The sequence below is a fragment of the Melozone crissalis genome, unplaced genomic scaffold, assembly GCF_028551555.1.
Source record: "Melozone crissalis strain CALT ecotype California unplaced genomic scaffold, PUWL_Pcris_2 ptg000295l_1, whole genome shotgun sequence".
Classification (NCBI taxonomy): Eukaryota; Metazoa; Chordata; class Aves; order Passeriformes; family Passerellidae; genus Melozone; species Melozone crissalis.
In genome coordinates this window covers 344,114-370,528 of record NW_026536047.1, presented here as the reverse complement: position 1 = coordinate 370,528, position 26,415 = coordinate 344,114, and the positions used below count along the sequence as shown (strand labels likewise).

At 54.2% G+C, this 26,415-nt stretch overlaps 2 protein-coding genes across 4 annotated transcripts in view; both read left to right on the top strand.

The window, feature by feature from the left end:
- Positions 1–1,114: 1,114 nt before the first annotated feature.
- SLC39A14 (solute carrier family 39 member 14) lies at positions 1,115–11,114 on the top strand. Of its 2 annotated transcripts, none has more exons than XM_054294639.1 (10): positions 1,115–1,146; positions 3,847–3,908; positions 4,127–4,396; positions 4,487–4,673; positions 6,548–6,717; positions 7,156–7,278; positions 8,154–8,339; positions 8,923–9,130; positions 10,497–10,681; positions 10,914–11,114. In XM_054294639.1, exons 3-10 carry the CDS (start codon positions 4,142–4,144, stop codon positions 11,058–11,060), a joined length of 1,461 nt encoding a protein of 486 aa, XP_054150614.1. In that variant the 5' UTR covers positions 1,115–1,146; positions 3,847–3,908; positions 4,127–4,141; the 3' UTR covers positions 11,061–11,114. The 2 variants fall into 2 exon arrangements, with proteins under 2 accessions (XP_054150614.1, XP_054150616.1); XM_054294641.1 differs by lacking the exon at positions 1,115–1,146 and adding an exon at positions 2,171–2,317.
- A 5,545-nt stretch (positions 11,115–16,659) lies between these two features.
- The window catches only part of PPP3CC (protein phosphatase 3 catalytic subunit gamma), a 55,597-nt gene continuing 45,841 nt past the window's right edge, over positions 16,660–26,415 (top strand). For both annotated transcript variants that reach the window (XM_054294638.1, XM_054294637.1), the window contains exon 1: positions 16,660–16,781. In XM_054294638.1, coding sequence (XP_054150613.1) covers positions 16,730–16,781 — 52 coding nt within the window. In that variant the 5' untranslated portion in view covers positions 16,660–16,729. The remainder of the gene's footprint in view (positions 16,782–26,415) is intronic.

Below are 26,415 nucleotides of genomic sequence, written 5' to 3'. Positions count from 1 at the left end.
ATGGGGTTTTGGGGTTCCTGAGTGGGATTATTTTTAGAGGGTCCTGGGTGGGATTTTTTAGGGGTTCTGGGTGAGATTTTTGGGGGTTCCTGGGTGGGATTTTTTAGCGGTCCTGGGTGAGATTTTTGGGGATTCCCGAGTGGGATTTTTTAGGGGGTTCTGGGAGAAAATTTTGGGGATCCTGGGTGAGGTTTTTGGGAGTTCCCGTGTGGCATTTTTGGGGTCCCAGGTGAGGTTCCTGGGGGTTCCCGGGTGGGATTTTTTAGCGGTCCTGTGTGAGATTTGTGGAGGTTCCTGGGTGGGATTTTTTAGGGGGTTCTGGGTGAAAACTTTGGGGATCCTGCGCAGTCCTACCCAGAATCCCCCAAGATTTTTGGGGGTTCTGGGTAGGACTTTTTAGGGGGTCCTGAGTGAGATTTTTGTGAGTTCCCGGGTAGGATTTTTGGTGTCCCGGATGAGATTTTTGGGGTTCTGGGTGAGATTTTTGGAAGGTCCCGGGTCAGATTTTTGGGGTCTCGTGTGGGGTTTTTGGGGGTCCCGAGTGAGGTTTTTGGGTTCCCGGGTGGGATTTTTGAGGGGTTCCGGGCGGGATTTTTGGGGTCCTGGGTTAGATTTTTGGAGGGTCTCGGGTGAGATTTTTGGTGTCCTGGGTGAGGTTTTTGGGGTCCCGTGTGGGATTTTTGGGTTCCCCAGTGAGATTTTGGGTTGTCCTGGGTGAGATTTTTGGGTTCCCGGGCGGGATTTTTTGGGGCCCTGGGTGAGGTTTTTGGGAATTTTTGGGGGTTCCCAGGTGAGATTTTTGGGTTCTGAGTGAGGTTTTTGGGAGGTCCTGGGTTAGGTTTTTGGGGTCCCATGTGGGATTTTTGGGGGTCCCATGTGGGATTTTGGGTTCCCGGGTGAGATTTTTGGGTTCCCCGGTGGAATTTTTGGGGGTCTCGTGTGGGATTTTTGGGGTTCTGGGTGAGATTTTTGGGGTCCTGTGTGGGATTTTTGGGGGTCCCGGCGCTGCGCCGCTGAGGGAGCGGGGCCTCAGGCGGAGGGGGCGTGGCCAGGGGCGGTGGCAGCCAATGGGAGCGCTCCCCGTGCCGGCGGCCGCGCATGCGTGCTGCGCGGCCCCGAGCGGCGGCGGCGGGAGCGGGAGCGGAGGTAGGACCGGGATGGACCGGGACAGGCACGGGACAGGCACGGCAGCCCTGCCGTGCGACGGGGAACCGGCTGCGGGGACGGGCCCCGCGGGGAGGGAGGCAGCGGAGCGGGGGGAGCGGGCTGGGGCCGGCCCCGAGCCCCGGATGGGGATGGGGGATGCAGGGAGGGATGAAGGATGCAGGGAGCGGCTGTTTAGGGTTTGGGGCCGGTCCTTGGGGCAGCCATGGGAGCTCGTTTTGGGGCAGCCCGTGCGGTCTGGAGCAGGGGAAGGTGCAGGTGGAGGTGGGGTCAGAGGCGCAGGACCCTGTTATGGGGTGCAGGACTCAATTTTGGGGTGCAGGGCCCAGTTATGGGGTCTGGCACCACCAGTGGAAGCTCTGGGACCAGACAGCGGCGGTGGGATGGGGAGAGCGGTGGGATGGGGCAGGGAGCGGGCGGCAGCAGCAGCTCCGGCCCGGGGGGCACTGGGCAGGACCGGGGGGTCCCTGTGGGGTGCGATGCCCGGGGGTGTCCCTGTCCCGCTGCCCCTCTGCCCGCCCGGCGCTGCGGTCACGGGCAAGGAAAGGACAGGGCTGCGTGCGGAGGCTCCAGAGTGTCGGTGACCCAGGAACGGGTCCGCTGCCAGCCCCGGGACAGCCGCAGGGCACGGAAAACCTCCGGAGCCCTCCGTGCCGCAGGACACGTGGAGCGCGGCTGCCCCGGAAGGCCCCGCGGGCTCCGAGCGCCGGCAGCACCGGGACGGCTCCGGGGCTGGAACTCGGGGTCCCGCTGGCCCTGTCCCCGCATGGTTTGCGGCAATCCCTGCGCAGATTTCGGGGCTGACGTCGGCGGGGTCATGCTCGGCCGTGCCAGCGGTTCCCGTTGCCGGCGTCACCCTGGGGGATGCGCGGATTGCGGCCGGCACCGCTGAGCTCCGGGCAGATGGGATGGGATGGGATGGGATGGGATGGGATGGGATGGGATGGGATGGGATGGGATGGGAAGGGAAGGGTTTGCCCGGCCTCGGGAGCTGCGTGCTGCTGTCGTGGCATCGCTCCCGGGCACATCCCTCCCGGGCAGCCGTCCCTCGGCGTGGCAGCGCTCTGCCCGTGCCCCAGCCCGATAAATAAAATAGGTCAGGCGCTGGCTCCGTGCTCCGGGAGCGCATCCCGGTGCGAGAACGCCCTTGAAGGTAGCGGGCGGGAGGCCGGGGGGCTCCGCGGGGGTCGCAGCAGGCGGTGGGGATGACGAGGCTCGCTGTTCTTTGAGTTTGTCCCGGGATGCTGGGCTGGGTGTGCTGCTTTGCCCCGGGATTGCAGCAGGTCGGAGCCCCTCGGGATGTGCCTCTTTGGGCGCTTCTCTTCCTCAGGGGCGGCTCCTCCACCTCGTTTTGCCCTAAAACGGAGCGAGCCTGTGCAGCCTGTGGCCGGCTCTGCCCTTCCTGCCTTTCCTTTGGCAGCGAGGGGAAAGTTGAGGTCCGGTTTTCCAGCCTGGATGTATCCGGCTGAGCCCGGCTTCGGGAGAAACCCCCGGGAGGGGTTTTGGCAGCGGGGAGAGCTGCGTGCCTTGGCACTCGGTGTGCTCCATGGGTGTGCAGGGAGCGGGAGGGCTCCCGGTGGCACCGGGGATTTGGGGAGCACCCGGCTGGAAAGGGCAGCCAGCGGGACAAACCTTTGGCACGTTGGGCTGTGTGCCAGCACCTGTGGGTGTCACCGGCAGCCTGGATGTCCCACGGAGCCCACCTGGAAAGGTGGATTGGGATAGGGAGGAAGAGGAAGGGTCTGGGCTCGCTGGGTCCCTCAGGTCTCCCCACCCAGCAGGGTGTTCCCAGCACGGCTCTGGATGGGCTCCCTCCCTCGCTTTGGGAGGAGAGGGGTTAAGTCAAAGCATCCGAGCTAAGCCCTGGCAGGAGAAGGCTAAAAGCTCACAAAGTGGTGGTAAGCTGGTAAAACCTGTGGGAATGTGGGAGCCTTCAGGGGCACTGGGGTCCTGCATGGGGAGCGGGGTCCTGCGAGATCCGTGCAGCCCCTCGGCGTGGCAATCCTGGCCTCACGTTATTTTTGGAACAATTGCTTGGCCGGGCCTCAAAAATGTCCTGGTTTTTGGAAGAGCCTGGAGCCTGCGAGCTGTCAGCACTGTGGGGTGTCCAGGGCTGGGTTGGGAGCCCCTCCAGGGGCATCAGGAGGTGCACCTGGAGCCCCACCTTGGGACTGGGATGGCTGCTGCATTTTTATTTTCTCCTAAATTTGCTATCCACCTTTCAGGGGAGCTTTCCCATGAAGGCAGCCTGAGCTCCAGGCCCCTGGGAGCCTCCCAAGGTGGACGTGCAGGTCGTGCCTGCGTCCCCTCCTCTCCCTGCGCCCCTTCCTTTGCACCCCAGGGCTGTGCCACCCCTCTTTTATCAATTCCCGGCACAAATGAAAGGGACAGAGAGGGCAAGGATTGATTCTGGGCAAACACTATAAAGGCGCCTACAGTTAGAGCGGGGAAGCTCACTCGGTTCATGGTAATTATCCTGGTTAAATTATAACCTCATCAACAGGCCACCTCTGTCCCCGGGGCTGCCGTGTCCCTCCGAGCGCTGGCATTGCGGCGTTGGTGACACCGAGGGGACCCACGCGTGGCCAGGCCTGGAGGGTGACTCCTCACCCCCCTCCAGAGCTGGCACAGCTGGGTGTTGGCACAGCCCTGCCCGCTTCCCAACCATCCTGCTCTTCCCAGGGTGCCCGAGGCGCTGCGGAGCTGGAGAGCCCCCAGGAGCCGTGTGCTGGCAGCCCCCCAGGGTGAGTGAGGGGCTTGGGGTGGCTCGGGGTGGAGGAGGAGGAGGAGGGGGTGGATTTGCATGGAAAGATTGTGGAAAAATGCTGAATCCTCCGTAGGATCCGGGTGTTTGCAGTGCCATTCCCCCTTTCCTTGAGGATAAATCCATCGGTGGGGTGGAGCGGCCGCGGTTGGAGCGCTGGGAATGCCAAAGCCAACAGCAGCGTGGTTTCTCTCCCAGCATCCCAGAGGCACCATGATCCCCAGCGTGGGCCCCCGGAGCTGCTGCCTGCTCCTGCTGCTCTGCCTCCTCCCCTGCCCGCAGGTCCGGGCGGGCAGGGACGGCCCCGGCGTCTCGGCCGCCTCCTTCCTGCAGGATCTGCTCCAGCGCTACGGGGAGAGCCAGACCTTGAGCCTGAAGCAGCTCAAGGCCCTGCTGAACCGCCTGGATGTGGGAGTGGGACACGCCAATGTCTCCCAAACACCTCAGCAGCGCCTCAACCTCTCCCGTGTAAGGAGGGGACCCCCAAAACCTCCCCCAAAACTTCCCTGTGGAGCTGTGGGGATCTCAAGGCTCATTTCTGTGCCTTCCCTCCCCCAGTGCTTCAGCTCTGTGGAGCTCTTTGCCATCCACAACCTGAGCGAGGGCTCCCCTGTGGGGCACAGCGAGTTCAAGGAGTTCTGCCCCACCATCCTGCAGCAGCTGGAGTCGGGGGCATGCGCCTCCGAAAACCTGGAAAATGAGGAGAATGAGCAGACAGAGGAGAGCAGGCCCAGCTCAGCTGAAGGTAATTGGGGTGCTGGGGGCGGGGGCTACAGGCACTGCCTGGTTCTGGAGTTTGGGGACATGAGGAACAGCCAGCTCCCACTCCTGGGAGTTCCTCCTGCAGCAGCTGGCAGTCCTGACCGAGTTCTCCTCGCTGTGGATGGTGCTGTGGTGTGGTTTCTGGGATAACCTCTGTGCCTCCAGGATAGCTGGATGAGGAGGGGACTCTGCTGTGGGTTCCCTGAGTGGGAGGGGGTGACCTGGAGGGACCTGCTGGCCTCCAGCTGCCGGTGGATGCTCAGCCAGCTCCCACCCACCCCTGTGCCAACGCTGCCCAAGGTCTCGGATCAGCGTCCCTGAGCACAGCTCAGCTTCTCCCACGCTGGGGCTGGCTGGGCAAAACCTCTTCTGAGGAACCCCTGGCTTCATTCCCACCTTCCCTGCACCAACCACGATGGTTTTGTCGCAGCTGGAGCACCCGGAGCAGCCCCGGAGCCTTTCCCACCCACCCGGGTCCGGGCTCTCCGAGAGCCTCGGTAATGTCTGGCCCTCGTTTCTTCTCGTTCCGCAGTGTGGGGCTTTGGTTTTCTCAGTGTGTCCATGATTAACGTGGCCTCCCTGCTCGGAGTCCTCATCGTGCCGTGCTCCCAGAAGGCCTTTTTCAGCCGGGTGCTGCTGTTTTTCATCGCGCTCTCCATCGGCACGCTGCTCTCTAACGCGCTCTTCCAGCTCATCCCAGAGGTGCGGTAGAACGTCCCTGCCTCTCTCCCGTCTCCGGGGGCGGCTCCTCTCTGCCTCCACCCCGCCGAATCGATCCGACCCCTCGTCACCCGAGGCTCAGGGCTTGGCTCAAGGGGCTGCACAGGGCTTTTCTCACCCCTCTGAGCACCAGGAAACCCTCAGTGTCCTCCATGCCACGGCTGAGGAGCGGGAATGTGCTGGGAGAAGCTGTTTGCTCCTGCTTTGGGCGTCCACGAGTTCATCTGTGCTCAGCCACATTTCTGGCATGAGCCAGAGGGAAAAAAATGTCCATGAAAATATGATCAAATATCCATATAAAAGCACAGAGAACAGCCTGGCTTCCTCTGGAATCAGCCAACTTTTACAAATCCTTTAATTGCCTTTTTTTTTTCCCCCTTACCTGATTTCCCAGCCTGATGTTCCCACAAGGGTTCTGCCTTCCATGAGGTATCCTGGTGCTCTGATGGGACCGACAGAAATATCGCAGATTAATTGTGTTGTAATTGCGCAGTTCTGGAGCTGAATAAATCCACCCGGATTGGAAACCTTTGAACGTGCTCCAGGTGCCTCCTCAGAGCATGAGCTGGATTTGGCACATCCAACCTTAAAATCCTTAAAATTCCAGCGGGTTTTTCCCCCTGGCGTTGCCCGTTTGCTGCTGGGCAGTGAATACTTCATCTGTACAGGCAGTGGGATGTTTTTCCAAGCTTTTCAGCTCCAGAACTGCAACTTTTATTTGCTGGACATAAAAACCAAGCGCCTCTAATTCCTGATCTGCCAGGAATTGAAATGCCAGAGGTACCCTCCAGCTCTGCCAGCACCCGGAGCGCCGTGGCTGCAGGACGGGGCTGGAGTGTACACGGTGCTGGGGGGACCTGACACTCTGTGGCTTGGGAATGGCTCATGGAGCACAGCTGGGGGCTGGCTGGGACATGGCCTGGCTGGAAAACTCAGCTGAGATTCCCAAAGCCGCCGAGCGCCGGGTTCGCCCTGTGGAGGTGGCGCCAGATGAACAACAATCACTAATGAATGTCCTCTTCTCTCCCTCCCTCCTCTCTCTGTGCTGTCGCTGTGGATTCCTCCCCTGCCCATAACCCCACGTTGATCTCATCCCTTCCCATCTCCCATCTCCTGGGGTGGGTTTGGCTCTGCCAGTGTGGGGTTACGGTTTCCTCTGCGTCTCCGTCATCTCCCTGTGCTCGCTGGTGGGAGCCAGCGTGGTGCCCTTCATGAAGAAGACATTTTACAAGCGGCTGCTCCTCTACTTCATAGCTCTGGCGATTGGAACTCTCTACTCCAACGCCCTCTTCCAGCTCATTCCCGAGGTAGGGAGAGGACTGGCGGGTCTGTGCTTTTCTCTCTCTCTCTCTGGGGCTGTTTCTGTCTCTCTCTGGCTGGACAAGGGGAAGGCGGCGTCGGAGGGGAGCCCAGAGCGAGGTATGGAGGGCTGGAAGCCCCTCGGAGCTGGAGTTTGGAAGGGAATGGCTCCAGGGAGATCCCTGGTTTGTTTTGTTGCCTTTTCTGGCTTTTTCTAGCCCTGGAGGTAGGTCCCCAAGTGGTTTTGGCAGGTGCTGGATCCAATGCCTCAGGGAGGGAGTGAGGGAGATGAAAGGTGTTTCCTGAGCTTGTCCCCAAAGCAGCTGCTCCTCAGAGGGAGCTCAGAGCTGTGTCACCCCTCCAGAGTCACCCCAGGGGCAAAGGCAGATGAAGGGCACTGCCAGGGCCTGCTCCTCATCCTCTCCTGGGTCCCCTCCTGCCTGCAGGCGTTTGGATTCAACCCTCAGGAAGATTATTACGTCTCCAAATCCGCTGTGGTGTTCGGCGGATTCTACCTCTTCTTCTTCACTGAGAAGATCCTGAAGATGCTCCTGAAGCAGAAGGACCAGGTGAGGTGGAGCAGGGGATGGTGGGGTGGGAAACAGCGGGAATTTTGGGATGGAGGGGTGGGAACAGCAGGAATTTTGGGATGGAGGGGTGGGAACAGCAGGAATTTTGGGATGGTGGGATGGGAACAGCAGGGAAATTGGGATGGTGGGGTGGGAAACCACAGGGATAACAGGATGGCTGGGCTGGAAAGAGCAGGGGATGGTGGGGTGAGAAACAGCAGGAATTTTGGGATGGAAGGGTGGGAAACCAAGGGGTAATGGGATGGCTGGGTTGGAAAGAGCAGGGATAATGGGATGGACGGGTGGGAAACAGCAGGAATTTTGGGATGGTGGCATGGGAACAGCAGGGAAATTGGGATGGTGGTGTTGGGATGGTGGGGTGGGAAACAACAAGGATATTGGGATGGAAGGGTGTGAAACAGCAAGAATTTTGTGATGAAAGGGTGTGAAACAGCAGGAATTTCAGGATGGTGGGGTGGGAAACAGCAGAGATATTGGGATAGTGGGGTGGGAAACATCAGGGATAACGGGATGGCTGAGTTGGAAAAAGCAGGGATAATGGGATGGTGGGGTGGAAACAGCAGGAATTTTGGGATACTGAGGTGGGAAACATCAGGGATAATGGGATGGCTGGGTTGGAAACAGCAGGAATTTTCGGATGGAGGGGTGGGAAACAGCAGGAATTTTGGGATGGTGGGGTGGAAAATAGCAGGAATTTTGAGATGGTGGGGTGGGAAACAACAGGAATATTGAGATGGCAGGGTGGGAAAGAGCAGGAATTTCAGGGCAGTGGGGCAGGAAAGAGCAGGAATATCAGCATGGCAGGGTGGGAAAGAGCAGGGATATCAGGATGAGTGACAGCCCTGATCCCACAGCACCACCACGGGCACAGCCACTACGGCCCCGAGGCTCTGCCCTCCAAGAAGGACCGGGAGGAGGGGGTCACAGAAAAGCTGCAGAATGGGGACCTGGACCACATGATCCCCCACATCACCAGTGACCTGGAGTGCAAGCCCCCCTCGGGGGATGAGAAGGCTGTGGTGGGCTCCCTCTCTGTCCAGGTGAGCCCCTCATGCCGTGGCATTGTGAACAAATCAGTTAAAACCAGCTCTGCAGCCCAAATTCTCTGTGTGTGGTGGGACCTGTGACGGTGCTCACAGGAGTCTGAGGATGAGGGAAGAGATGAGGATCTGACTCCATGTTTCAGAAGGCTTGATTTATTATTTTATTATATATATTACATTGAAACTATACTAAAAGAATAGAAGAAAGGATTTCATCAGAAGGCTGGCTAAGAATAGAATAGGAAGGAATGATAACAAAGATTTGTGGCTCGGACAGAAAGTCAGAGGCAGCTGGGCTGTGATTGGGCATTAATTAGAAACAAGCACATGAGACCAATCACAGATGCACCTGTTGCATCCCACAGCAGCAGATAACCATTGTTTACATTTTGTTCCCGAGGCCTCTCAGCTTCTCAGGAGGAAAAATCCTAAGGAAAGGATTTTTCATAAAAGATGTCTACGACAGGACCAAACAGCTCCGCTGTGCCGGTTTAATGATTAATGGGGTGGTTTTCCCATCTGGAGGAGGGATCAGTGACCCCATTTGGGTGCTGATCCCCATTTTGGGGTGCTGGGGCAGGACCTGCAGGCCTCCCAGAGCGCGTGCTACTGGCTGAAGGAGGTCAGGTACTCGGACATTGGCACTCTGGCCTGGATGATCACGCTCAGTGACGGCCTCCACAACTTCATCGACGGCCTGGCCATCGGCGCCTCCTTCACCGTGTCTGTTTTCCAAGGGATCAGCACCTCCGTGGCCATCCTGTGTGAGGAGTTCCCACACGAGCTGGGTATGTGACTCCTCGGGGCTGCCCCTGCTCCTGCTCCCTCTGGAGTCTGTCCTTTGTCCATCCAGAAAGGCAGATTTGGGGTGGAATAAACAGTGATGCTGCTGAGAGGGGGGAGAGGGAGGGCTGGAAACCGCTCTGAGTAATCGCCGCTCTAAAAATAACGAGGTAATATGATGTCTGAGATTTAAATTTAGATGGAGGCATCTGAAGACAAAAAAAAAAAAAAAAAAACCTCAACACCTCGTTGGTTTGGGAGGGGGGAGGCGGGTTTGGGTGGGAATGTCTGAATTTGGAGAGGTCAGAGGGGGATTTGGGTGGGAGTGTCTGAATTTGGAGTGGTCAGTGGAGGGAAGGAAGGTTTGGGTGAGAATGTCTGAATTTGGAGTGATCAGGAGGGGGGTTTGGGTGGGAATGTCTGAATTTGGAGAGGTCAGTGGGGGATTTGGGTGGGAGTGTCTGAATTTGGAGAGGTCATTGCAGGGTAGACGGGTTTGGGTGGGAATGTCTGAATTTGGAGAGGTCAGTGCAGAGGAAGGGGGTTTGGGTGGGAATGTCTGAATTTGGAGTGGTCAGAGGGGGATTTGGGTGGGAATGTCTGAATTTGGAGTGGTCAGTGCAGGGGAGGCAGGTTTGGATGTGAGTGTGTGGGTTTAGAGACAGAGCTGTGGTCAGTGAGTGGGAGGCAAGTTTGGGCGTGAATGTCCAAATTTAGGGGCAGATGAGGAGGAAGGGTTTGGCTGTGAATGTCTGAATTCAGGAGTAGTGGAATGGTCAGTGAAGGAGAGGCAGGTTTGGGTGTGAATGTCTGAATTTAGAAATAGTGGAATGGTCAGAGAGGCAGGTTTGGGTGTGAATGTCTGAATTTAGGAGCAGTGGAATGGTCAGTGAAGGAGAGGCAGGTTTGGGTGTGAATGTCCGAATTCAGGGGCAGATGAGGAGGAAGGGTTTGGCTGTGAATGTCTGAATTCAGGAGTAGTGGAATGGTCAGTGAAGGAGAGGCAGGTTTGGATGTGAATGTCTGAATTTAGAAATAGTGGAATGGTCAGAGAGGCAGGTTTGGGTGTGAATGTCTGAATTCAGGAGTAGTGGAGAGATCAGTGAATAAGAAGCAGGTTTGGGTGTGAATGTCCAAATTTAGGGGCAGTGTGATGGTCAGTGCCCACTGCCAGCAGCCAAGGGGAGCCCACACTTGAGCTGGCACATGCTGTGATGTTTGGGGTGTTCTGTGCACTCCAGGGGTTGGACTCTGATCCTTTGTGTCCCTTCCAACTCGGGATATTCCGGGTTTCCGTGAGTTCAAGTCAGTGCTGTCCCAGTGCTGCTGACGGCCCTTCCCTCCTCATCCTCCCACCTTCTTCTCCCTCAGGGGACTTTGTGATCCTGCTCAATGCTGGGATGACCATTCGCCAGGCACTTTTCTTCAACTTCATCTCTGCCTGCTGCTGCTACGTGGGCCTGGCCTTCGGCATCGTGGCCGGCAGCCACTTCTCTGCCAACTGGATCTTCGCTCTGGCTGGAGGGATGTTCCTGTACATAGCACTGGCTGACATGGTAAATCCTGAGCCCCCAATCCTGAGCCTGGAACCCTGGGCCCTGGGATTTTTTCCTAGGAAAAGCTCTGCTTGCTCTCAGCCTGCAGGCACGGCGGGGTTTGCTCTGTCCCCTTGGCACGTGCAGATATCTCTGCTCTGGCTGAAATCCCCGGGATGGGAGGCTGGTGGGTGCTTGCTGAGGAAGGACGGGGCTGTCACTGAGCCCTCCACCCCGATGTTTCCCCCTGCAGTTCCCTGAGATGAACGAGGTGAGCCGGGAGGATGAGCAGAACGGCAGCGCCCTGATCACCTTCGCCATCCAGAACGCGGGGCTGCTCACGGGCTTCACCATCATGGTGCTGCTCACCATGTACTCGGGGCAGATCCAGATAGGGTAGGACCAGCCCGAGCTGCAGCCCTGATCCAGTTTTTCCATGGGTTTTTTTTTGGGGGAGGGGAATGGTTTTTTCTTTTTTTTTTTTTGTTATTTTTCTTTCCTTTTCCTGCTGCAAACATACGACGGTACCTGTGCGGGCACTGACGTCACACTACAGGAGAGACGTTGCTTTGAAAGCTATTCCATGGATTTTCTTCTGGTTTAAGGCTGAGGGGAGTGGAATTCCCCTTCCCATAGGACTGACCTGACTTTGTCCAGTGTCACATCCCTTCTCTCCTCGCCTCTCCCAGGAAAGATGGAATGGGGAGACAGGAGCTGCTCCAGCCGTGGTGCTTGGAGCGTTCCCATGGCACATGAGGCTGTCCTGACCCCTCTGGGGGTGTGTGATGGGGACAGACAGGGACAGACCCTTCTCAGAGCGTTCCCCACAGCTGTGCTCTCTGAGGATGAGGAGGATGTCACCATCATCCAACTGCTTTCGCTCCGTTTCAGCCCGGACAACGCCCTGGCAAGAGTGGGGTGAAGAGGGCAGGGGTTTCAAAGCACATTTTGGGTGTCAGTGCTCAGAGCAGAGCACACCAAACTGGCTTGGAGTGACACTTGGGCTGCTGGGAGAAGCCTGCCAGGGTGCCCTGACCCTCCCTTCAGTCCATGCAGCTGGAATGAGGTGCAAAGCCCAGCTCCTCCTCCAGAAGGGGATGAGAGCAGAGCCCTGCCCGGCTGCAGGCTCCAGCCCAGGGATTTCTCCTCAGGCTGTGTCCAAGCTCATGGTGACACCCAGGAACAGCCACCAGTTTTTAAACAGTGCTAAGGTTCAGGGTGGGGTGGGGGGTGTTTTTAAAAGCAAACTCAGACTGTGAACCTCTTCAGGTTGTGTGTTCCCAGCCTTAGGGAGTAGCCAGAGAAGGGTGTTCCAGGCACCTCCCAGCTCTGCCTCTGGGCTGGCGTTCCAGATTCACTAGGTGAATTACTTATTATCATATTGATAAGGTTGTCCACCCCACCTGTGTTGCTTGAGGTTCCCTCACACCCCTTTTTCCCCCTCGTCCTGTACCTGGTGTAAGCTTGTGGCCGTGTGGATTCAGGGGAATCCCTCGTGGTTTGGTGCTGGATTGGGATGGAGGAGAGGTGCAGGTGGTTGTGAAGTGTCTTCCTTCTCTGCCCACCTGTGCAGGTGTGTGGGGTGTGACAGGTTGGTGGCACCGTGCTGGAGCTGAGGCTCCCACACCTCCCCTTTGCCCCGTGAGGAAAGCAAACCTGAGGCTGTGCCAGGTGTTATTCCTGCCCATCTCAGACAGAGGGCCCTGGCACAGGCTCAGCACCCCTGGCAGCGTTGTGCCCTGGCTGGATCTCTGTAATCCCTGAATTCCAGTAGTTCCCAGCTGGGTGATGTTGTTCCTAAGCTCCCAACAGCTGTCACCGAGCCCGTGCACTGTGGCACTGCCAGGATCCTCATGGATCATCACCTGCACTCGGTGGCTTTTCTAGTCTGGGCATTTATCCCCTCAGCACCCCTGGATTTTGGCTTTGTCCTGCACCCCAAAACCTAAATATCAATTCTGGAGGAGCAGGGAGCCTTTTTGGGATCACCTGAAGGTGTCACACAGTCCTCGGGTGATTCCCTCAAGGAGAGACAGGCTCTGCTTTGTCCCCTGTGGTGTCCCTTGTGGATTGTCCCCAAAAGTCACTTTTCCCACTGGAGCAGAGCAGCGTGGCCTGTGCTGCCTGGGGCAGCCATTCATCACCTGGCAGGCATTCCCTGTGCTGCAGGTTCCAGCACCTAAGGGCCATTGGAAACACTTTTTCCTTGCTTGAGAGAGCAGCAGCCCCAGCTGATTGAGTCGATGTGGAAAATCTGAGTCCTTTCCCTGGCACAGGTGCCCTCTGCTCTCTCTCAAGGAAGCACTTGGAAAACACCATAAACACCATGTGGCTGGCAGAGCTGCTGGAAAAGCCTCAGTGGGGGAGGACAAGGGGCAATGGGGGGTTTGTCCCCTCTGGACAGTGCCTGGGAGGTCCCCAAGAGCTGGGAGGTGGCACAGAGCAGGGCTTGGTGTCCTCAGAGCCGGCAGGATTCACTGTGGGGATCACACCTCTGCCATCTCCTCGGTTCCAGTTTATCCCTGTTTCCTGAGGAATCTGCAACCCGCAGATTTGGGATTGGGGTGAGAATTGGGGCTGCCCTGCCACTGAGGAGAAAGAACTCCTGTTCCCCCTGGGCAGGCAACCCAGGATTTGGGATTGGGGTGAGAATTAAGGCTGACCTGCCACCAAGGAGAGAGCTCCTGTTCCCCCTGGAAAGGCAACCCAAAGATTTGGGATTTGGGGGAGAATCAAGGCTGCCCTGCCACCAAGGAGAGAGCTGCTGTTCCCCCTGGGCAGGAAAACCAAAGATTTGGTATTGGGGTGAGAATCCCAGGATTTGGGATATGGGGGAGAATCAAGGCGGCCCTGCCACCAAGGAAGGAGAGCTCCTGTTCTCCCTGGGCAGGCACCCCAGAAATTTGGGATTATGGGGTGAGAATCAAGGCTGCCACCAAGGACAGAGCTGCTGTTCCCCCTGGGCAGGCAACCCAAAGATTTGGGATTTGGGGAAGAACCAAGGCTGCCCTGCCACCAAGGAAGGAGAGCTCCTGTTCTCCCAGGGCAGGCACCCCAGAAATTTGGGATTATGGGGTGAGAATTGAGGCTGCCACCAAGGAGAGAGAGCTCCTGTTCCCCCAGGGCAGGCTGGCACCTGCCAGTGGGAAAGGGATGGGAACCCACCCAAATTTAGCCCCTCGTGGATTTTCATCCGTGTCTCCTTCCTCTTGAGTTCCATCTCAGTATTTCAAATTATAACTCAGGTGTTGTAGGAGAGAAACAAAGAGCGTTAACTTAAATGTCACGTGAATTGTACAGATATTTGTAAAATTCCATAAATAAAATATATTCTGTAATGACGGAGGGTCCCAGGCGTGCTGGGCAGTGAAATCCTCTCGCTGCTGGGGTTGGAGGGGTGAAAAATGCCAGTCACTTGTTTTTAAAATTTTTAAAAGTTTAATAGTAATAAAATAGTTATAAAAATAGTAACACAATTAGAGTCATAACAATTTGGACGAATTGAATTAAGACAATATGAGACAATAAAAACAAAGAGTTATGGACGTCCGGGTACCTTTTCTGGGCAGCACAAGCCCGAAAAAGGACCCCTGCTAACAAAGGATTAACCCTTAAGAACAATAGCCCGTTGCATATTCATACACTTCATACATGATGCATAAATTCCATTCAAACACAGGATTCTGTCTGGTCTGGGAAGAAGTTTGTTTCTTCCGATAAGAAGGCCATAAATTCTTTTTCTCTGAAAGATCTAGGTGTCCTATGGCTGCTATCTCGCTGCAAGTCCTTTCTTTGAAGCAAAGCATCTTACATAGCACAGTTTCTATTTTAACAATTTTTATAACCTAAAACTATATTTACCACTGTACTTAAGAAAATTAATGCAGCATTGCTTTCTAAGACAACACATACTATATTCACTTTAATATTTGCGAAAAGCCAATCATAAAATACATGCATTTTTCACAGAGGGGTGGCAGCGCTGCTGGCTCAGGATTTTTCCAAGGGGAAGGTTTGGAGCAGGGCTGGGTGATGCAATCTCGCGTTTTCCAGCTGGATTTCCCTGGCTGTGCAGTGCGGCACGGCTGACAGAAGGTGGCACTGACAACCCCCAGCCTGCCCGCATGGCACGGCCTTTGCGGCTCCAAAAACCCTTCGTTATTTATATATATTCTTATTTTATTTTTTATTTTATTTTTCTGAAATATATTTCCAAACCATGGTTTAGCTGGGAGGTGTGGGATGCCCAGCTCACACTAGCCAGGCTCCTGGCAGTGTTTGTATCCTTGTTTTCCTACCCTCCATTAGCAAAAAAAAAAAACCAAACCAAACTTTGCCTTTCTACTTCTCCTTTTTTGCCTTTTTCTACACCATTTTCCCTCCATCTGCCAGCTCTGAGCAGCAAACTCAATTTTTAGAAAGCTTGTTGCAGCTAAAAAAACCAAATCTTGATATTCTGAGGCGTTTTATTAAAAAAAATTAATGTTTTATTAAGCAAGGAAGGTCACGATAAGCGTTGGACTTGCTCCTGCTCATCAGCACTTCCAGGGGGTCTTTGGGTGGGCTCTTTTCTGCTAAAAAATCCTTTTTTTTTTTTTTTTTTTTTTTTTTGCTGAATGCCTGGAAGCTGAATTACCTCAGAAAACGCTGCTGGATGGGGTCATGGAATTCCTGGAATGGTTTGGGTTGGTTAAAGCCCATCCAGTGCCACCCCTGCCATGACAGGAACAACTTTTACCATCCAAAGTTGTTCCAACCTGGGTTGGACGCTTCCAGGGATCCAGGGGCAGCCACAGCTTCTCTGGGAATTCCATCCCAGCCAGGAACTCCTTCCCAATATCCCATCTAAACCTGTCCTCCTTCATCTTCAGGTGGTAGACACAGACCATCGTGTCTATTTTGCCTTTCTCTCAGAAATTTTCTGTCTGGAGCCAGGCTGGGAGAGCTGGGGGTGTTCAGCTGGGGAAGGGAATGCTCCAGGAGAGCTCAGAGCCCCTTGCAGGGCCTGAAGGGGCTCCAGGAGAGCTGGAGAGGGACTGGGGACAAAGGATGGAGGGACAGGACACGGGGAACGGCTTCAAACTGGGAAAAGTGAGATTGGGGTGGGATTTTGGGAAGGAATGAGCGTGGGGAGGGGCTGGGATGGAATTCCAGAGGAGCTGTGGCTGCTCCATCCCTGGAAGTGCCCAAGGGAGAAGAGAAAGTTCCAGAGAGAGCTCAGAGCCCATTCCAGAACCTGAAGGGGCTCCAGGACAGCTGGAGAGGGGCTGGGGACAGGGATGGAGGGACAGGACACAGGGAATGGCTCCCACTGCCAGAGGGCAGGGATGGATGGGATTTTGGGAAGGAAAGTCCTTTCTTAAAGACTTTCAGGCACCTTTCTCCATGTCCAGTTTGTTTTTTTTCCCAAATGGAAGACATTGAAAAAGCGCATGGGAATTTTACACCCCTGAAATGTCAGTGTCCGCTTTGTGTGGGAACCTCCTGGATGTGTTTCAGTAGGAAACTTGGGACTCCCACTGCTAGAGGGCAGGGATGGATGGGATACTGGGGAGGAATTCTTGGCTGTGAGGATGGGATAAAATCTCCAGAGAAGCTGGGGCTGCCCCTGGATCCCTGGAAGTGTCCAAGACCACCCTGGGATAGTGTAAGCTGTCCCTGCCCACAGCAGGGGCGGCACTGGCTGATCCTCACAGTCCCTCCCAGCGAAGGGAGCCTGGTTTAGGGGATATTCCCCAGCAAAGCTGTGCCCGAGGGCAGTGCCAAGCACCCTCAGCGCCGCCGCCATGTTGCCCCCCCGTTGCTTAGCAACGCCCCCTTCCCCTCCAAGATGGCGGGCGGGGCGGGGCGGGCGTGGCGCAGGCGCGGGCGTGGGGGGGGGGGGCCAGAGGGCGGAGGGCGGTGTGGTGGCGGCGGCGGGGGCGGGACGGGGGGAGCGCAGCGCCGCGGAGCCGCCGCTGCCGGGGCAGCCCAGCGGGTCCGCCGGGAGCACCCGCGCGGCCCCCGCTCCGGGTGACGGGAGCGGAGCGGGGCACGGCGGGCAGCGGTGCCGCCGCCGCCACCGCCACCATGTCCGGGCGCGGCCACAACAAGCTGCCGACCACCGAGCGCATCGTCAAGGGTGAGGGGGCGGCGAGGGCGCCCCCTGCCTGCGCGGGGGGCGCGGGGGGGGGCTCGGCGGAGGGGGGCCGCGAGAAACGGGGGGCGAGCGAGGTTTGGGGGGGTCCCCAAGCTGGGGGAGCCCCTAGAAAGGGGAGGGGAATCTGCCTGCTTTATGGGGGGGCTCATGGTTTGGAGAAGGCCGGAAAAAAGGGGGGGTTGAAGAGTGATTTTAGGGGAGGGAGCGTGGTTAAAGGGGGGCTTCTCCAAAGTGGGGGAGCCCGGAGAAAGGAGGGCGGTTCATTTTGGGGGTCCCCAGGTTGGAGGAGCCCGGAGAAAGGAGAGGGAGGGAGCGTGATATGGGAGGAGGGGGAGCCTGGTTTAGGGGGATATTCCCCAGAAATATGGGGGTATGCCTGGTTTGGGGGGGTCCCCAGCTTAGCGGAGCCCTCCCCGGCTGGGGAAACCCGGAGAAAGGGAGGGGGATGCCTGGTTTGGCTGAGGGGAACCTTTGATGGAGGGGGAGCTGGTTTGGGTGAGGGGAACCTTTAATGGAGGGAGAGCCTGGTTTGGGTGAGGGGAGCCTTTAATGGAGGGAGAGCCTGGTTTGAGGGGGGGTCCCCAGGGTGGGGGAGAACCGAGGAAGGGCGAGGGCAGGGTGATTTTGGGGGGTATTGTGGAAGGGCACCCCCGTTAAAGGAGGGCTTTGGGGGCTGGGGATGCCTGGAGCAGTGAGGAGGGGGTGTTCTGATGGGTGACCCCCCCATTGGGGATGACTCTGGTTTGGGGGGGATCATCCTCTGAGTGGGGGGAGGCTGGAAAATCAGGGGGAGAGCGTGGTTTGGGGGGTCGTCCCCAAGAGAGAGGGGAGGGGAAGGCCTGGAGCAGCCCCCATAAAGGGGAGCCCTGATGGGGGTTCGGGCTGGGGGGACACCCCCTGTTCAGGCAGAAACCTCTGCAGAGGAGCTGGGGGGCATCTCTGGTTTGTGGGGGGCACCTGCACTGAGGGGTGAGGGGGGGCATTTTCAGCCCTCCGTTGACCAAGAGGATGCAGCCCCCTCCCTCCATTCTGTGGCAAGGGGGCACAGCAGTGCCAAGGAGGGGGGGTGACAGCAGGGGACATCCCTTTTGTGGCATGGGGGGAATCCCCATCCTGGCCTGGGCCTCATCACCACCCCCCCCCCAAGATTGGGGTGCTGTGGGTGGAACTGGGGTTCCCCTGAGGATTTGGGGGAGCAGAGCCCTCCCTGCCCTGATCCAGGCCAGCCCCCCGTGCCTTTCCTCCCCCAAATCGCTGCTCCGCGTCTGGATGCCCTGCGGCCGGTGCCAGCTGGCCCCCTCCGCGGCCCCGTTATAGTAGGTACTATTTTGGAAAGAGCAGAAGACACCGAAGCAGTTAATGAGGAGAGAAATACGTTAGCGGAGAAACTCCTGGATCGGGAGGAGGAGGAGGAGGCTGGGGGGGGGATGCACATTTCGCTGCCCTAATTGATCCGGTGCCATCCTCGTCCCCATGCACCAGGAACATCCACTGGGTGCCTCAACTTTGGCCGGGAGGCTCCAAGTTACACAATCACCCCGTTATTAAACCTCCTCCTGCCATGGCTTCCATCATTCCGGGCCGCTGGAAAGCAGCAGATTTCCCAGCAATGCTTGTAATCCCCGGCCATGGAGCTGTACCCACCACGCTGCCATCCCTCCCTTCCCCTCTGCATGTGTGTCCAAGCCGTTTTTTATTTATTTCTTCATTTATATATTTATTTTTTTTTTTCCTTTTTAGCCTTTAGCCTGTCATGTGGCCGATCACATGTTTGATGTTAATAACCTCAAACCCAGGGGAAAGGGGATCCGGAGCGTGGAGGCCCCTCAGGCTCGGGGAAGCTCCAGGGTGGGAGGGGTTTTGTTTTTAAATGGGAATAATCCCAAAGCGCTCCCAGATTTGGGGGGGATCCGGGGTGTTCCCTGCGCCCTGCATGTGCTGTGGTGATTTGTAGGTCTCCAGGCAGCCTGAGTGGCCGGTGCTGTCTGTAAATCTCCTGCTAAATCCCAGGCAGCTGCCTGTGTTTAGGTTGGCCTTGTTCGGGAAAGGTAATGGCAATGCAGCCATTATGATTCAGCTGAGTCGGCCGGATCCAGGCGTTCTCCCTTTTCCTGGAGCTTCCAGATCCTGGGAATCCCTCTCAGAGATCCTGCTGGTCCCTCTCAGTGCTTTGGCAACCCCACAAAAATCCTGCTCATTGCTGCCATTAATCCCTATCCAGGTAGGGTGGAGGCTCAGGGCCTGCTCGCCCCAAAATCACCCCAAAATCGCCCCAAAATCCTCCCAAAATTGCTTCTTGTTGCCTCAGTGCCTGTGGAAATTTGGGGAGAAATACCTCCTTCTCAAGCCAGGGTTATTGTTGAAAGGTGGTGACATTGTTCGTGGTTATTAATAATTAAAAAGTGAAGGTAAAAGCTCATTTTGTTCCGTGGAAAATGCCTGCAATTAAGTAGGATGTGGAATTTTAACTATGTTTAACCTATATATTTACATCTCCTGGGCCCTGCAGAACAGCTGAACTGTAATTACCTTTAGTCAGAGGAAATAGAGTTTTGGGCTAAAATTTGTGCTAGGGGAGCTTCATTATTAAAATCACAAATTTTGGGGTGTGTCAAGAATGGATTTTTATAAAAATCTTGAATTTTGGGGTAGGCCATCAATTGCTTTTTATAAAATCTCCCATTTTTGTGTGCTTCAGGAAACTTTTTTTTATTAAAATCTTGGCTTTTGGGGTAGGTCAGGAACAGCTTTTTAAACCTCTCATTTTGGGGTTTGTCAGGAGTTCCTTTTTATTAATATCTCAAATTTTGAGGCAAGAATTGCTCTTTGTAGCACAGTTTTAGCAGGAAGCTGATGGTGATGGAGAATAATGTCCAAATTTTGATCTCTAAATATCACTTGGGAAGATTCTGCTGGAAATCTGAAGGATTAGGAAGTCTGGTTGTCTGAATTATCCCAAAATTGGGCTTGAATTACCTGGTGGATCCATGGGATTGATGAATCCACATCCTACAAAATTCACATTATTCAGACAGATGGGAATGGTTCTGCTGCAATCCTGGAGCTCAGGGTGATTAAAAGAAACCTGCAGAGCTTTTTTGGTCATATTTGGTTGAATTTTGTGGTCATATTTGGTTGAATTTTGTGGTCATATTTTGAATTTTGTGTTCATATTTGGTTGAATTTTGTGATCATATTTGGTTGAATTTTGTGGTCATTTTTTGGTTGAATTTAATGCACCTGCTCCATTCTTCCTGCCAGAAAGTGTAAAATCCTCTGGGAAGCAGAGCTGTGTCCAGTTGCATCCATGCCAAATCCTTTCAAAACCTCAGATATTGCTATTTACACACCAGAGCAAATAATCCACTGGGGTTTTCCTCTATCTATGTGTTATTATTATTATTTTGTGTATCATGGACAAAATGTTGGGCTGGGAGCAGCTGGGATCCAGTGTTCTCTGTTCAGAGACATCCCTAATTCCTGGCTGGGATTCCTGAAGTGCTTTCCTGCTTTTCTGAGGCATTTTAATTGAGGAAAATCTGAAATTTAAAGGAAATCCCAGGAATTGTTGGGTAAAGCTGGGGCTGGTGCTGTTTCCAAAGATATCCTGGAATTGGGTGGATTTTCCCAATTTGTGCTTTGCTGTTATTTCTTAAGGACTTTCAGGCACCTTTCTCCATGTCCAATGTGTTTTATTCCCAAATGGAAGACACTGAAAGTGTGTGTGGGAATTTTAAACTGAAATTTCAGTGTCCACTTGGTGTGGGATGTGTTTCAGCAGGGAGAGGGATTTGGGACAAGGAGTGGATGATAAATGGGATATTGGGAATGGAATTCCTGGCTGGGATTCCTGAAGCGTTTTCTGCTTTTCTGAGGGCGTAAATCCCAGGAATTGTGGTGTAAAGCTGGGGCTGTAACCAAAGGTATCCTGGAATTGGGTGGATTTTCCCAATTTGTGCTTTGCTCTTCTTTCTTAAAGATTTTCAGGCACCTTTCTCCATGTCCAATCTGTTTTTTTCCCAAATGGAAGACACTAAAAGTGTGTGTGGGAATTTTAAAGCCCTGAAATTTCAGTGTCCACTTGGTGTGGGATGTGTTTCAGCAGGGAGAGGAATTTGGGACAAGGAGTGGATGATAAATGGGATATTGGGAATGGAATTCCTGGCTGGGATTCCTGAAGTGTTTTCTGCTTTTTTGAGGGGGTAAATCCCAGGAATTGTGGTGTAAAGCTGGGGCTGGTGCTGTTTCCAAAGATATCCTGGAATTGGGTGGATTTTCCCAATTTGTGCTTTGTTGTCCTTTCTTAATAACTTTCAGGCACCTTTCTCCATGTCCAATGTGGTTTTTTTCCCAAATTGAAGACACTGAAAGTGTGTGTGGGAATTTTAAACCCCTGAAATTTCAGTGTCCACTTGGTGTGGGATGTGTTTCAGCAGGGAGTGGATGATAAATGGGATATTGGGAATGGAATTCCTGGCTGGGATGGAATTCCCAGAGGAGCTGTGGCTGCCCCTGGATCCCTGAAGCACCCTGGGACCATGAGAGGTGTGGGATGAGGTGGGATAAGGGCTGGAATGAGGTGGGATAAGGGCTGGAATGAGGTGGGATAAGGGCTGGAATGAGGTGATTTCAAGTCCCCTTATCCCCCAGCCCATTCCATAATCCACAATTCCCTGCTGTCACTGACCCGTTTCACACCCAGCCAAGGTTTTTTGGGAATATCCCAGAGCCTCAGTGACACCTCCACCCTGAGCCCAGCTGGAATCACATCCAAGGAGCCTCTCCCTCCTCTCTGCAGCTGCAGGCACAGAGAAAATCCCACAGGAATTGTTCCACACAGCCTCTGTTCCACCACCCAGCCTCAGCTCCATCCCTGCCTCCTCAGAGAGTTCAGAGGCTCTTCCAGTTCATCTCACAATGAAAGTGTGTGTGGGAATTTTAAACTTCTGAAATTTCAGTGTCCACTTGGTGTGGGATGTGTTTCAGCAGGGAGAGGGATTTGGGACAAGGAGTGGATAATAAATGGGATATTGGGAATGGAATTCCTGCCTGGGATGGAATTCCCAGAGGAGCTGTGGCTGCCCCTGGATTCCTGAAGTGTCCAGACCAGGCTGGAGCACCCTGGGACCATGAGAGGGGTGGAATGAGGTGATTTGAGCCTCAGTGACACCTCCACCCTGAGCCCAGCTGGAATCACACCCAAGGAGCCTCTCCCTCCTCTCTGCAGCTGCAGGCACAGAGAAAATCCCACAGGAATTGTTCCACACAGCCTCTGTTCCACCACCCAGCCTCAGCTCCATCCCTGCCTCCTCAGGGAGTTCAGAGGCTCTTCCAGTTCATCTCACTGCCTGAAGATGCTTTTTGGGGGATGAAAAAAAAATGTGCAGCTTTCTTCCCACCTTGTTTTTAATATCATCTACAACTCTGGGAGCTCGAGTGTTGGATATTCTCCAGGTTGGGAATTTTCATCGCGGAGCAAGCGCCGATAGGAAAGTCAAAGTGGTTTTTTAATGGAGGAAAATCTTAAATTAAAGGAGATTGTGGGGTTTTAAACTCAGTGGTTTGTTTAGTGTTGATGTCTTGGAGGAATTAAGGGGGAAAAGGAGCTCTGGAAATGGCTAAAAATGGACTAAAGGCCAAGGTCCATGTGCTCAGACCTTGGGATGCCAAGGGAAAAGTGTGAATGCCACCAGGGTCAAGACGTGGAGGGGGATCCCTAAACAGCAAGTTGTGTCATAATGCAGCAACTTGGCTGGCCAGAGCTCAAGGAGGTGTGGGGTGAGCCAGTCCTTAAAGCAGGAACCCCATGGGATCCCATGGAATTCAGTTACTTGGGAACCTGATGGTTTGGGGGGGTTTCCAGAAAAAAAACCCCAAAACTCGTCAGAGTAATTCCAATATTCTTATTATTGTTATGTATAAACAGGAAAGTTGTTTCATTATCCATAAATGGCATGTGCTGGGGAAAGGGGCTGGTTTGGGGCTGATTTTGTGGCATTTCATCCCAAAAGCAAATCCAGAGGTGAATATTTTGGGATGACACAAACTGTGTCCCAAACAGAGGCAGAGCTGCCTCATTTTGGGCTCAGACTTCCAGATCTGAGGATGCTGGGATCCAGGGATGCTCTGCTTGCTAATGAATGTTCTAATTAACAGAAATGCTGGTGGCAAACCCCAAACCCAGCCTTGGGCTCAAAACATGGATCCCATGGAATTCAGTTACTTGGGAACCTGATATTTTGGGGGGGTTTCCAGAAAAAAAACCACCAAATTTGTCCAAGTAATTCCAATATTCTTATTATTGTTATGTATAAACAGGAAAGTTGTTTCATTATCCATAAATGGGATGTGCTGGGGAAAGGGGCTGGTTTGGGGCTGATTTTGTGGCATTTCATCCCAAAAATTAATCCAGAGGTGAATATTTTGGGATGACACAAACTGTGTCCCTGGGATGCCCCAAACAGAGGCAGAGCTGCCAGATGCTGAGATCCAGGGATGCTCTGCTTGCTAATAAACATCCTGATTAATGTTCTAATTAACAAAAATGCTGGTGGCAAACCCCAAACCCAGCCTTGGGCTCAAAACACCATCGGGGATCAGTGATAAAGCATCAGGGCACGTGGTTTGGGATTTTTCCCTTCCCTCTGGTGGGTGTGTAGTGGGGAAGGCAAAACAGACACAATGGTCTGTGTCTGCCACTTGGAGATGAAGGAGGGCAAGGTTTAGATGGGATATTGGGAAGGAATTCCCAGAGAAGCTGTGGTTGCCCTGGAAGTGCCCAAGGCCAGCTTGGAACAAGTTTGGATGGTAAAAGTTGTTCCTGCCATGGCAAGGGTGGCACTGGATGGGCAGCAGCCTCAGCTGGGTGTGCAGTGGGGAAGGCAAAACAGACACAATGGTCTGTGTCTGCCCCTTGGAGATGAAGGAGGGCAAGGTTTAGGTGGGATATTGGGAAAGGATTTCCAAAGAAGCTGTGGCTGCCCCTGGAAGTGCCCAAGGCCAGGCTGGAACAAGTTTGGATGGTAAAAGTGGCACTGGATGGGCAGCAGCCTCAGGTGGGTGTGCAGGGCAGTGGGGAAGGCAAAATAGACACAATGGTCTGTGTCTGCCACTTGGAGATGAAGGAGGGCAAGGTTTGGATGGGATATTGGGAAGGGATTCCCAGAGAAGTGCCCCTATAAGTGCCCAAGGCCTTCTTTATTCTGCCTTCCCCACTGCACACCCACCTGAGGCTGCTGCCCATCCAGTGCCCATCCAGAGTTGTTCCAAGCTGGCCTTGGGCACTTCCATCCCAGCCAGGAATCCCTTCCCAATATCCCATCTAAACCTTGCCCTCCTTCATCTTGGGATTGATGGATCCACATCCTACAAAATCCACGTTATTCCGGTTGTTCCTGCCATGGCAGGGGTGGCACTGGATGGGCAGCAGCCTCAGCTGGGTGTGCAGTGGGGAAGGTAAAATAGACACAATGGTCTGTGTCTGCCACTTGGAGATGAAGGAGGGCAAGGTTTAGGTGGGATATTGGGAAAGGATTTCCAAAGAAGCTGTGGCTGCCCCTGGAAGTGCCCAAGGCCAGGCTGGAACAAGTTGGGATGGTAAAAGTGGCCCTGGATGGGCAGCAGCCTCAGGTGGGTGTGCAGGTTGTGCCCCTCAGGATTCCCCTGTTTAATTTTATTTTCCTGCCTATCAACCCTGTGAAAGTCAATCCCATTTACCCTGCTCCAGGCCATGAAGGGCCTTGTGGCAATAAATGAGCCCAGATTAATTAGCTCCCGTGCCAAAAGTGTATTTTTTTATTTCATGAAAGGTGTCAGAGTGGAGAGAGCAGTGGTTTAGGGCTGCTCTGGCTGCACAGAGAAGGGAAGGCTGTTCCTTAGGAAGTAGGGCAGGGTGCTGGCTTAAAATAGCTCTGAGCACTGGGCTGTGCTGAAGGAGCTATTTAGGTAAATCCTGGGGTCTCAGTGGGGGCAGAGCTGCCTGCTAATCTAAAGATACTCCTTGGGGATCTATATTTGTCTGGGATCCTTCCCAGCTTGGCTGCTTTGCCAGGTATTCCCTGCCCGTGTTTAGGGCTGGGGATGGCTCAGGTCCTAATGGAATGTGACATCATTAAAGAGCAGGAATGAGGGAACGGGCAGAGTGATCCCATAATGCAGGGCTGGGCTCTCAGGGGGCTCCTGGAGGTCAGGATTGCTGTGCCAAGGGGCAGGTGTGGAATCCTGGAAGGGTTTGGGTTGGAAAAGGATCCTAAAGCTCACCTCATTGCACCTTGCACTATTCCATATTGCTCTGAGCTTCATCCAGCCTGGCCTTGGGCACTTCCAGGAATCTGCAAATATCCTGGGAAAGCCCCTCAGGATGTGTGGGGCAGAATAAGGTGGGAGATGGAGGGTGGATGCTGTAAAGAAAAGGAAATTTCAGTGCAGATTTTAAGGATTTTTCTGGAATGAGGAGCAATGTTGGACATCAGAGTGATCCCATAATTCAGGGCTGGGCTCTCAGGGGCTCCTGGGGGTCAGGATTGCTGTGCCAAGGGGCAGGTGTGGAATCCTGGAAGGGTTTGGGTTGGAAAAGGATCCTAAAGCTCACCTCATTGCACCTTGCACTATCCCACATTGCTGTAATCCCCATCCAGCCTGGCCTTGGGCACTTCCAGGAATCTGCAAATATCCTGGGAAAGCCCCTCAGGATGCATGGGGCAGAGTGAGGTTGGATGCTGTAAAGAAAAGGAGATCTCAGTGCAGATTTTAAGGATTTTCCTGGCTGCAGGAGGAATTTTGGGCTGTCCAGGCTGTTCTCTTGATTTTCCAGCCTCTGAAGGAAGCAAAGCCTCACTGCTGCCTGGTGGGAGCATCAGCTGAGTGATGATTTTCTGGGACAAGGTGATCCTTAATGTCCAAATGATCCTTAATGTCCTTAATGATCCTTCCAACCCAAATCTTTTTGGGGTTCTGGGACCTCAGATCCCATTCTCAGATCCCACTGCCCCTCCTGTTTCCATTGAGGGGCACTGGGATCTCCTCTGATTGGGAGCCTGAGGAGCTCAGGTTTTTTTTTTTCTCCAAAATTCTCCACCAATTTTCCACCTGGAGGTTCCTTTTGGCGTGGTGGGCCTGTAAAATAAGAGTTTTCAAATAAGAGTTTAAATGAAATAATTTCTCCAAGGAGAATTTCCCAGCATCAATTTCCCAAGTGGTTCAGGGTGAATTTCAGGAGAACACGAGGAAGTGCTGTCAGCCTAGATTGCTCCAGAAAATATTCCCTTTTATCAGCTGCTGAGCATGGCAAGATGTGGCAAAATGGCTTCTCAAGCAGAATATTATCCCAAAGGTGATGTCCTGGAAAAATCCCACGAGGTTTTCCCGGAGGAAGAGTGACCAGGGCACTGGAATTGCTGATTCAGCAGGAACTGGAGGCTCCTCTCATCCTGCTCATCCCTGCCATGTGCAGATCTGGGAATCTGCTCTGGGACTGATTTATCTCAATTTTTGGGGCCTGTTTTGTCCAACCAGGAAGATTTGAATTCTTTGCAGCTCCCTTTGGACCACCTTGGTTACAAATATTCCCAAACCTGGGAGTAAACACCTCAAAAGGAATATTTTATCCAGAGCAGTT

Excerpts from the sequence above, each read along its gene's own strand:
- SLC39A14 (XM_054294639.1), top strand. The coding sequence starts at position 4,142 with ATGATCCCCAGCGTGGGCCCCCGGAGCTGCTGCCTGCTCCTGCTGCTC. Across the intron at positions 7,279-8,153 it reads TCCTGAAGCAGAAGGACCAG|CACCACCACGGGCACAGCCA; the intron begins GTGAGGTGGAGC and ends CTGATCCCACAG. Across the intron at positions 9,131-10,496 it reads GGAGTTCCCACACGAGCTGG|GGGACTTTGTGATCCTGCTC; the intron begins GTATGTGACTCC and ends CTTCTCCCTCAG.